General features: G+C 38.8%; 1 protein-coding gene across 1 annotated transcript in view; it reads right to left on the bottom strand.

The window, feature by feature from the left end:
• COL19A1 (collagen type XIX alpha 1 chain) overlaps positions 1-12793 on the bottom strand; it is a 342793-nt gene that overhangs the window by 302167 nt on the left and 27833 nt on the right. Inside the window, 2 exon segments of the mRNA XM_017859765.1 lie at positions 6575-6674; positions 7945-8019. Of these exon segments, the coding sequence (XP_017715254.1) occupies positions 6575-6674; positions 7945-8019 (175 nt within the window).

Below are 12793 nucleotides of genomic sequence, written 5' to 3' on the forward strand. Positions count from 1 at the left end.
TAATCCTTTGGGTATATACCCAGTAGTGGGATGGCTGGGTCATATGGTACATCTAGTTCTAGATCCTTGAGGAATTGCCATACTGTTTTCCATAATGGTTGAACTAGTTTACAATCCCACCAACACACATAAAGCTATGAAATTAAATTGTCTTTACTTTCATAAAGTAGACACCAATTGAATGAGAGAGATACAGAGACACAGATAAAGAAGATTCCCCTTCACTAGAGATTTATTTATTTGTAACAAACACTAAGGGGATCATATATGTCATTTACGTCACTGTGTCTAGCTATATTATTCAAGCTCATAAATCGTATTTAATTTAATCTGTGCCATTTTTTCACACATAGCCTATTTCCCCCCATTCTTAGACACTGCTTCAATTGCAAAACCACCAGCTTACAGAAATCATCCTAATTCAGAGAGGCCACAGATATGGAACACATATGCTCACTGCTTCCTCCCTCTTTTTTTTTTAATGGGTATAGCACTTTAATCTGCTAAACCCACTATGGCCCCAGTATCCTTCTCAACACAGCATTCCAGACAGGCAGTAGTTACCAAGAGCCTAAGAGGTAAGGCTCTTTACCATACTTGAATTAAACAATGAATCAGAAAACTCACTTCCTTGGTACATTTGAAATCAATTTCTTCATTGGCCAATCAAGCTGAGTGTGTTGCTCCTTCAGAACCAACAGCAAGTAGAAATTCAACATTCATCTAAAATATTCAATACTAAGACATTTTCTTTGAATTTTCTATTGAAGCAACCAATGGAAGCTAGATAGAGACTACATTATGCCAAAAAAATAAGGTACTCCATAGTATGTGTGTTTGTTTGTTGTGTTATCTGTTTTTACTCAATACTTTACCAATTTCCCCTGATAACTGCCAAAACACAATTTTAAAATAATCAAAGTATAACCTTCTTTGCTATAGCTCTCAATATGCATAAAAATAATGAATCATCTCTTTTAAAGAACTAGGGCTACTTGTAGATATAAGAAGCCAAGAAAATTTCCTCTAAAAAAATAACTCTAGAGAACTAGGTAGCTGCCACCCAGAATCTTCTAAAGCCCCCAAATACTTACCATTTGCTATCCCATGAATACTGAAGAAATGGTCATGAATTTAAAGCCAACAAAACTCATAAAGCCCCTCAAACGTCCCCTGAGCCTGTGCCACCTCTAAGTGTACACTGATGTTGTAAGGAACACGGCTGTGCTTTGGTCAAGGATAGGCCGAGGTAAACATCCAGAGTGACTCAGTGAGTTTAGAGCATAGGCATATAACTCCACTTGTTATCACAGCCAAGTAGCCATAACATGGGAAGGCCATCCCTTGGCCCTACGCCACTATTGTCTGTGAAAGGTATAATTGCCCTGCTGACACTGTACAAGTGCACTTGCACCCAGAGAAAGAGAGAGTCAAAGCTGTCCATCTTTGCAGATGAACAGCGGGGAGCCAGGACACAGCTCAGCTCACTCATGCCCAGGGAAAGAGTTAAGCTGCTGACCCTGAAGGGAGAGCTGTCCATGCAGCTGTGTGTGGGAGCCAATGGATGAAGCATCCAAGACAAGGTGAACAGTACAGGAGACCTAGTGTGTGTAAGCTGCTGATGAGTGAGCTGCTGAATAAAACTACCTTTCACCTGCCTACAGCCCTCCAAGTGTTCTTTTAGCTCTCTGCTCACCCACCCATTCCCTTCAGACCTCAGCATGAGCTGGAACCTGACCCCAGCATAACATTTGGCATAGTCATGGACCTGACAATTGGCATAGTCGGCAGGATACGGTGAGTGGGTCTTTGGCCCCTGAAGGCTCCCGGGTTGGCTATGTGGCTGCAGCATGGGCTGTGGTACCTGGTGTCAGTGGTGCTGCCTGGATGGACCCCAGTGGAAATGTGGGAGGCACTTGATGGGTCTCCTGCGAGTGTGGAGAAAGCACCGAGGCAGCTGGAAGCACGCAGCACCGAGAAGGAACGCACCTTCACCAGCAGAGTTGGATAGGCATTTCTGACTGCACTGTGTGAAATACATGCTCAGTCCCACAGGTAAGGGACCTCCCAGTGCAAGCCGTGTGCCTGGGGACCCAAATGCACAGCTTGAAGCAAAACCTGGGGGTGAGGGACATCCAGGTGCAAGCAGGGCACTTGGAGGCCCAGATAAACAGCCTAGAACAGGAGTTAGCAACAGCTGTTAGTGTGACCTTGAGCCCATCCTCCAGGCTGGACAGTCCCATTTGGTCTGATCCTGAGGAGGAGGGGGCTCCACCACTGTGGGCTCACCCTATGATCTGTCAGAAGGTACAACATGACCATCCGATGGGAACCCAGTGGAGAGGCCTGGGGCCCCCCACAGTGGTAGAACACACCTCTTATAGTGCTTATACACCACTGAGTTGTGAGAGTCAGGTAAACAGTGTCAACAGCACCCAGTGCCCCTCCCTGCCTGGCTACTCCATCTTTGGCACAAGGGGGCTGGCAGCATTTCTTGCTCCACCTCCAAGATGGAAAAGCTAGGCTTTTATCACAACTCACCCCTCCCTTCGTCAGTGGCTGTAGCTGTGCCGATGGTTGGCACAAGGGCATGGTGAACACACATTAATTGAGTGGCTAATGGCAGCCACACGGACTGTTTGGAATGATGCTGAAGAGATACTAGAAACTATGAGTAAATGGTGATCATGTACTCATTTCATGCAAATACTCTGGAAGATGGGTATAGAGCAGACCATTTGACTTGAATCCCTGGGGGCCAGATGATGAACGCTTTCCCTCCCACATGAGGGATCTTGTGCTGGACTCAGTGCGCACGAGTGCTTTTGGCTCTCTAGCTGCTGTTCTCACCCCATATGTAGGGTGCTGCCTACGTGAAGTGACTACTGCTATGGCAGCCCTCGGGGAGGCAGAAGGCTGTCAGTTTGCCTTCTTGGGAGGTAGACAATGGACTTTCACAGTGTTGCTGCAGGGCTATATGCATAGCCCCACCACGTGTCATGATCTTATTAATGATGTTATGTTAACCTCTGATTCTCTTGCAGGTTTAGAAGCGGCAACGCTCCTCTTGCCTAGGATTGGGATGATGTTGCTGAGACAGTCTTTCTGGTAGCCAAACAGGCTAGTTAGCAGGCACAAGCCCTACAGGTAATTGACCAGAGGTGCCCATTTAAGCTAGATGTGCATGTGACCACAGAGAGCTTCAGTTAGGGCCTATGGCAGTGCACGGGGCACCTGAGAATGCCAGTAGGCTTTTGGTCCCAACTCTGGAAGGGAGCTGAGCTCTGGTATTCCTTGATAGAAAAGCAGTAATAGCAGGATGGGTGCATTCACGGATAACAACTCCCCGGACTGGGAAGCAGTTAGTAAGTGCATATGCTGCCCTTCAGGCTCACAAAAGCATGGCAGAATAGGCTATAGTCATCATGCAGAGTGTACCCAACAGCGTGGTAGGTACACTCATGGCAACGACCCCCTGGGTAGGGAAGGTGCAGACATCCACTTTAGCGAAGTGGGGCCCCTACTTGCAGCAGCGAAGTATGCTGAGTACAAGTCCCTTAGCAGCAGATTTACAAGAGGTCTTGAAGCCTATCGTCCTAATGCAAGATAAGGCCATGGAACCTGAGGCACTCCCACCATTCCTGATGGGGCATGGTATACAGATAGGTCTAGTCAGAGGACTGCTGCTGTCCTGATTGCTGCTGCAGTCTAGCCTAACACTGACACCATATGGTTTAAAACCAGGTATAGATAAAGTAGTTAATAAATTGAACTCAAGGCAGTGTAGATAGTGATCACCAAGGAGGTGACACCTGTGGTAATCTGCACTGATGCTGGCAGTTTATCAAGGCTTAACCTTGTGGTTCATTACCTGAAAGTTACAGAATTAGCTAGTTAGTCACTGACCCATGTAGGGCCAGGCCACGTGGCCAGATCTATGAGAGGAAGGATGACCTTCTACAACCAGGTAAAGGGATGAACAGTAATCTGTTATTGCATGCCCCAACACCCCTAAAGATATGGAAACGACAACAAAAAAACCTGGTGTTGGCCATGGACCCTCCAAGCCCCTCACTGCAGATGGTTGGTTATTGTGGCTCCCTGCAGGGACAGTCTGCAGTGTAATTTACAAGTTACTCCTTGGATATTTAGAATGTGGCCTCCACAATTAACCATTGGCAGGGGAATGGCCGGGGAAGGGACCATCCTCCAGGGAACATATATGCTGTCTGTGTGACCTCTCATAAGCTTCCCTATAACTTTAGTATGGGTTCAGGACACAAAAGAACCATGGGCAACTGATAAGGTGTGATACCATTGCCCAGGGCAGAAGCCCTTGGTTACTGCATTGTTATCCAGAGATAAAAGGTGACTTGAATTTTGCCTGAGACTCACGATTTACCCTCGTTAGTACCTGTGTCGTGGACTTGACAGATGTCTATCTGGAAGGCCCCTGCAAAAGCAGTCTTCGGGAGTTTTACATTAAGCAAGGCCCAAGGCATTGAATATGCCTAACAGGTATCAGACCAACATACTTATTAGGTCTGTCCTTTCATGAATCTCACCTGAGCTACGCCAGAACAATAAAAGCAAGCTCAGGCACAGAAAGCATCCACATTTTCCATATAAAATAGTATCTGCTTTTTCCCATGCTGACTCTGCAAAGCAGCTTATTTACAAATATATAAATACTCCAGCCTCATTGAAAAATCAAAATGGCATCATGCAAGAGAAGCATCCTAGCATACTTGGCTCAACAAGTGAAATGCAAGTGGAAATGAGCCAAGCTACTTGACACTCGCTGGGCAGCTCAACCAGATACCCCCAGTTTCCTATAGTGGAGGTACCAGGGTTCTGCTCCACAGAACCAGAGAATTCACTTACATTCATTACCCATGGATTGGGCAGGGATTTAGAACCCAAAATTCAGAAAACAAATTCCAAGTCATGCCTAATATTTATAATCACATGAATTCAAAAAGAAATAGCATTGTCTAAATGTGGCAGCAAGTTTTCCAATGTAGCTACTTAAAATTAGCTAAGTCTTCTCACATGCAGTCCAGTGACTTTTAAAAGGTTTCACTCCAATCCTTTTGCCATCTGGCCAGAATTACAGGGGTTTAAATCCGAAAGAAGGTGGGGAGAGAAAATGCATCTTAATTTTTAAACAGAATGTATTGCCTTTCTTAAATTTATTAATTAAAGTTATCTACTACTAGTTAAGAAACATCTAAATATATACATGTAAGAAATATTGCGCTTTTCATCTTTCCTTTATGGCATATGCATACCTAAGCATGGAACTGCTGTGCCCTGAGAGTTTAATGCCTGCTTATGAGACCACCTGAACAGCGGCCGCTGTAGCACAAGTCCGTACAGTTACATCTGCTGAAGTGTCCCACCTAACAATCACCCATTATATCCCCTGATTTGAAATGCCTTCCTTCCTTAATATTCTTGTTTCTTACCAAGTATTGAGCAGTTTACTTTTAAGGAACCATTTCAGTCATTAAATGAAAATTACCAAAAGTATCACAAAATAGGTTTAAAAGAAACTTTTCTCAAGGAAAAAGTGTAGGTTATGAACCTCATTTACCCAGAACATCTGAGGAAGGGCAATGAGAAGATGAATGCTTTTTCCCTTTAAGAATTCAAATTTTGAGGTTCTCCACAATCTTGTCTGTCTTAAATATTAGGCTACCCCCCAGGAATTGAGAACATAAATACATATTTTCACACAAAAACATATGTGTTGCATATTAAGTAGAATTTTGATGGGTCTTTACTGCAGCATATTCATACATGAAAACATTCATCTTGGACTCCAGGAATAATTATCCTGACCATATGTGCTACCTGCCTGCCTGATAACTCAGCTTTCTGAATTACTATCAAGTCATCCTTTAATTATTGTCAACTATGTGGGAAATCACTGTTGCCCTGTATGGTTGCTGACCAATTGTCACTATTTGAATGGAAAGTGATTTTTTTTTTTTTAACTCTAAGTGTATCTGTAGAAAAAAGAAAGAAAAAATAAGGGAAAACTTTGGTAAATCTATTTTAAAATTAAATGAGTATCAAGACCAAAAATAAAAGCACAAAAACAGCTTTTTATTTACTATGTACTCTATACAATAGATGAGATGAACACCTAAGAGCTAAATTATTTTATTTTAACTTAAGAAGCATAGAAAATCTAAAATTTATACAATAAATATCAGTCTTTTGGCTCTGAATCTATATAATGCCTTATATTTTAATGTTTACATTGAAAAATCTAATATTGGTTATGTCTACTTTAAACTAACAGTATTTCTTCAGAAATGGGTTTAATTACTATTCTCTAATGATCGTGCCTTTTTTCTGTACATATAAATGATATTTACACTGTAGAGCAAAGATTAGATTGCAATGATTTTTATAAACAACAAATACATTAACAATACATTTACCACTGTATTCCAGTGAGGATGATGCTATTGAAAACTGTATTTTAAAACAAATTATTTGAAATCTCCTTAGAAAATAATTTATGAAGTATTATTAAACATAAAGAAAATAATTTTTTACTTACATAGTGTCTCTAATAAGAAGTGCACTTCCCAATTTGAAACAGGTTTTATCACTTTCACAAAATGCACGTCTTAGAGAAAAGCTCTCTCCTAGATCAAAACCTGTCAAATGCAACAAATGATTCAATACAGCAGTTTTATTAAATTTAATAAACTAATACAAATGCAACAAATGATTCAATACAGCAGTTTTATTAAATTTAATAAACTAATACAAATGTTGATTTCTAAACAGAATTTTGTGTTGCCCTTATCTATTAATTGATCTACTTCAAACAAAATCTTGCTGCTTGGGATCAGCTAAATTTCTTGATTTTATTTTCTCCCTTTAGTGTAAAAGAGAATGAAATTCACTTTGCATATAAAACGTGTAGCCATTTTTCTAGAAAAAATTTCATGAATATATTTCAAACAAATTCAATTCTAATTTCCTTTGACCTAGGAATTATCTTAAGTAAAAATTAGAGTAACTCACTGTAGCAGCTCTGATGTCTAAAGTAAGAAAATTAGATTAAAAATAGTACAGCCATTCAGTTTAAATCTAAGCAACCTTTTACAAAATCATGCTTTAAAGAAATGTATATTGATGAGAGGAAATGCTTACACATGAATGTAATATAAGAATTATACGTGTTTGTGTGTCACATGCTCATTAGCATTTACATGGGAGAGAAAAAGGAGGAGGAGGAAAAGAAGGAGAAAGAAAGATAAGAAAGATTACCAAAAGGAAAGATAAGAAGGATTACCAAAATGATAATCTTGTCTTTATCTGGGTAGTGACATCTTCCTTCTTACAATTTTTTTTCTTCTTCCAAAATTTCTACAATGGTCACAACTTGTATAATTTTAAATAATTTTTTTTTCTCCAAGAAGTTGAGGTATTGTTGATCACAGATTAAACATATAGAACCCTGCTCTCAGAACTTTTTCTACATCATCTACCTTAAATTTTTATGGGCTGGGCGTGGTGGCTCACGCCTGCAATCCCAGCACTGTGGGAGGCCAAGGCAGATGGATCACTTGAGACTAGGAGTTCAAGACCAGCCTGGCCAATGTGGTGAAACCCCATCTCTACTAAAAATACAAAAATTAGCCATGTGCCTGTAGTCCCAGCCACTTGGGAGGCTGAGGCAGGAGAATTGCTTGAACCCAGGAGGCGGAGGTTGCAGCGAGCTGAGATTGCAGCACTGCACGCCAGCATGAGTGACAGTGAGACTGTAAAAAAAAAATTTAAAAGAATTCTTAAAATTTTTATGTTAATGCTATGATCTTAAATTGCAGTATCAAAGATTCACCTATAATGTATTCCATATCTAGCATTTGGTGATAATTTTACATAAAATATTACTTTACAAAGGATTATATTGCCTACCTGAAACTTCAACTTTGTTTATGTTGTCATAGGTCAGCTGATGTCCCTCTATTCTCAGGATAGGGCATGACTCTTCTATTTAAAAAGACAAAAAGCATAGAAGATTTGCATTATGTTTTCTATCAAATTCTTCAAATGAATTTTAATTACACAGTACAATCAGTAACTTAAGATAAAATGGAAATAAATTAAACCATTTCTTAAATTTCTGTAAAATGAGGATAAGAACATTACCCACCTCAGTGTTTTTGTGAGGGTTACCTGTGGTGATTTATGTAGAGTGCTAAGAACACTGCTTGGTTCACAGTGAATATATGTTAGTGTTAGCCATTATTATTATAACTATTATTTGAACACTTTATGTATCCTTGACATTTGGAAATAAGCTAGTTTTAACATCATTAAACTTTTGTGTTCAAAGTAAAACAGTAAAACAAGTGAACTACTAGTATATTTTATCACAACTTTAATTCAAGTTTTGGTGTTGGGTGATATTAAACTTTAAAAACCGAAGGGAACATATATGGAAGTTGCTAAAATAAAATTTAAAAAGCAAAGATCTATACCATACAAAAGTGGCCTATAATTTAAAAAAAAAGAAATAAAATAATTGAGAGAGTTTACTTATGTGCTACGGCACTTAGTGATATTCAAAGAAATAAAAGATAGTCCCAACTCAGTGAATGTACACGTTTAATACTACCACTACACACTAATACAGTTATGGATATGCACACACCAGTTTTTCAACATCTTAGAATATGTTTAAATTTAATCAGGCTAATTCAGTTAATTCAGACAAAATTATAGCCAATTTTTGAATTATGCCAAGATAACTGTACAACTGGACAGTTAAGACCATTAGTTTAACGTTCTAAACTAAATTGATTAAATATTTTGGCATCATGTAATCACACCTTTAATTCTCTGTGTCTAAAACTGATGTTTGGGTTTAATAACTTAGAAGTTTTTAATATAGAGAGGAAATAAACTACTTAAAACCAAATTGAAATTGCCGACTCACCAGTTCCCCCTTCATTTAACAAATATATCACAGACCTCAGGCGCGGTGACAGGGTATCATCTTAATATATTTAACCAGAAAATAAATCAGATTCTAAATAACGCTACCACTTAATCAAATTTTAAAATAAGTAGCAAATATACTACAACAAACATGTTAAACACAATTTGTAAAGTAAGTGAAATTATAGTACGGAGTACTTATAGATATTACTTAGCTAATATGGAAAATTGCTATCTCAGAGATCTTAATACAATTGCAGGCTCTACATAACAGTAAAATTATTAGAGATTTTGTAAACATTACCCATTAATGATTCGGATTAATAGTCATTTTTATAAAACCCAAACACCTCATCCAAGATCTGAACACTAAAATCTACAAAACATGGCTGACAGAAACTAAAGACCTAAATAACTGAAGGGATAAACAAAATACTTAGAATGCAAGACTTAAAACTGTTAAGATGTTAGTTCTTGGTTTTTATCTCTAGATTCAGAGCAATGCCAATTAAAATCCCAACAGTATGGTGTATGTGTGTGTGTGTGTCTATGTGTAAAACTGACAAGCTGATTCTCAAATTTATATGAAACTATAGAAAAAAGCTAAAATAGTAAAAAGCAAAATTAAAGGAGAATAAGCTAGAGAGCTTTAAGCTATCAGATATAATTTTTTTTATAATGTGGTATTGATACACATACAGAAAAAAGCAAACATAACCCAAAACATATGGTCTCCTCATTTACCACAGAAAAGCCACTCGCTTCAGGGGGAAATGGATGGTTGTTTTGCTAAACGGTGCTGGGTCAATAGAATATCCATGTAGAAAAACACTGAATGTTGAAATTTACTTCACACCATGCACAAAAACTAACTAAAGATAATCATAGAAATAAATATGAAAGGTAAAACAGTAAAGCATCTACAAGACAACAAAGTCTTCATGAACCTGGGATAGCAAAGATGTCTTAAAAAGAACACAGAAACCATTAATCACAAAAGAAAAGATTGCTAAGTTGAACTTCATTAAAATTAAAATCTTTACTCAAAAGACAACACTAAAAGAGTAAAAAGTCAAGCCATAAATTAGAAGAAGGTACCTCCAGTCCAAATATGCAATAAAGTATCATTTCTAGAATATACAATGAACTCTCACAAATCAATAACAAAAAAAATTGAAAATCTTATTCTAAAATGTGCAAAATATTTAAACACTTCAAAAAAGAGAATATCCAAATGTTCAACCCACATATGAGAAGGTGCTCAACATCATTAGTTATCAGGGAAATGCAAAGTGAAACCACAGTGAGATACCACTAAATGGCTAAAATTAAAGCACTGAGGATGGCAAGTGTTGATGAGGATATGGAGCAACAAAAACTATTCTACATTGCTTGTAGGAGTGAAAATTAGTACACTTTAGAAAACTGTTTGGCAGCATTTACTAAAGCTAAATATATATGAACTGTATGACCTGAAAATTCAAGGAACCAAGAGAAAGGAGTGCCAAAAAATGAGTGTAAATGGCCCTTTTAGACAAAAATATTAATGGCAGTGTTACTCATAATAGTCTAAAACCGGAAACAACCCAAATGTTTATCAACAAGAAGGAGCAAGATAATTAAATTGTGGCATATACAATGAAAAACTGTATAGCAATTAAAAGGAATAAACTATTGACACATGTAACAACTAGATAAATCTCACAGAAATAATATTAAATAGAAAAATATCATTCACTCAAAAAATATTAATGAGACAGTCAAGTGGGACGGGGTCCCTGGAGAAACTCCAACCAGTCCTTCCACCCAGGTGGAGCCTTGGGAAGTTCACACCCTTTGTAGTGGGGAGGAGCCTGGCCCTTCCTCTCCTGTGTGGAACCTGGGATTTGAACAGTCTGGAGGGAAGTGCTGTAGCAGGGACTCTGGCCTAGGGAGTCCCTCTTTTCCCCTTTCCTTCCTTTTCACCCAATAAAACCCTGTTTTATTCACCATTCAAATTGTCTGCAAGCCTGAATTTTCGTGGGCATGGGACAAAGAACACCATCTTTAGCTGCACTAAGGAAAAGTCCTGCAGCATTTTCAGTGTGCAATGCAGGGGCTCAAGAAGTGGTGAGGGAAATGAGAACACAAAACCTCTCACTGTGGCTTCTAAGCCTTTTCATCCTTGGACTTCTGAGCTTATGGGAAACCTCACCACCACCCACAGTCACTCCCTGGGGTTGGGAGAATTTTCATGACCTTTTTCTTCCTTTTTCAGGACAGACTGGTAAGCAGCAGCTCCAAGCTGATCTCCACTCCCTGCGCAGGGCTAGGACGCATGGCTCAAAAGTCCCCCACAACCAGCTGACTGGTCCCAGCCACAGAGTGCTGCCACAGCCTTCCTCTTCCCTGGCTAACAGGTTTAACTCTATTGGACAGTAATTAAGCTTAATCTTTTCTCCCTGGTGGAGGAATCAGTTGCATAAGAATAAGAGGTTCTTCCTCAAGCATTAAAAAATTTTTTTTCTCTCCTCCTCTCCACTCCATCAGCAGTTAAGCCTTAAAGATAATTTTCCCCCTTTGCTAGGCCAGATCTCCTAACAATCACTGTTCATTTTTTCTGTAAAGCTTAATTTTGAAAAAGGATTTGTGGGGCTAGTCTTGGGCTGTGGCCAATCTGGTGTGCTTTGCAAGTCTGTATGGTTTGTGCTGCAAGTCTCCATCTTGTTTTACATCCTGAGGGCATGGCCTGTAACTGCTTGGCAAGGCTTTGTTTAGCAATCCTGCCTTAGGGAATAAGTTTCTTTCCGGTTTGATATCTGCATGTTTTCCCATGCCTGTCCTTTAAAAGGCTCCACCCAGCGACTGGGTTTTCTTCTGCATGTCTGTGTACTGTGTGTAATGTCTTTCAAGAGCTCTCTAACTAATTTGGCCTAAAGAAAGACAAGCGCTTGGAACAAATATTTTTTAAAGGGAATATAAAATCTGTGGTACCTTTCAGTTCACATGACTTTAATCTTTGAGAAATAAAAGCCTTAAAGATTATTGGTAAACTGCAGATCAGATGCAAGGTTTGCTAAGTATTTTAAGGTTACAAACTGTTTTTTGGGTTTTGAGAACTATTTGACTTGCTGGCTTCACAATTGGTAAGGCCTGAGGACATATGGAATAACCAGGCCCTTAATTAAGAAAGTAAACCTTGGCTGCAGTTAGCACACAAAGCAACTTACCAAGTTTTATCTTAAAGTTAAAAATGCTAGGAATTACTATTATAACACATAATTGAAACTACTGTCTATGAAGAGTCAAATTCCATGAAATATTTTCAGAGATTTATTCTGAGTCAAATGAGTGACCATGGCCTGTGACACAGCCCTCAGTAGGTCCTGGGAACATATGCCCAAGGTGGTAGGGGTACAGCTTGGTTTTATGTATTTTTAGAGAGGCATCAGACATCAATCAAATACATTTAAGAAACACATTGATTTGGTTCAGAAAGGTGGGACAACTTAAAGTGGGGGCAGGGGGGCAATGCTTCCAGACTATGGGTAAATTTAAAAATTTTCTGGCTGACAATTAGTTGAGTTTATCTGAAGACCTGAGATCAATGGAAAGGAATGTTCAGGCTAAGATAAAGGACTGTGGAGACCAAGATTTATTGTGCAGAGGAATCTCTCAGATAGCAGACTTGTAAAATGTTTATCAGACCTAAAAGGGTACCTGACTGTTAGTTGATTATCTCTTGGATCTGGAAACAAAGGAAAGAAAACAAAGGGGAAAGGAGATTTTCTATATTTCTAGAGAATGTGGACTTTTTTTTTTTTTTTTTTTTTTTTTTTTTTTT

This window comes from Rhinopithecus bieti, unplaced genomic scaffold (assembly GCF_001698545.2).
Source record: "Rhinopithecus bieti isolate Rb0 unplaced genomic scaffold, ASM169854v2 scaffold_50350, whole genome shotgun sequence".
NCBI lineage: Eukaryota > Metazoa > Chordata > Mammalia > Primates > Cercopithecidae > Rhinopithecus > Rhinopithecus bieti.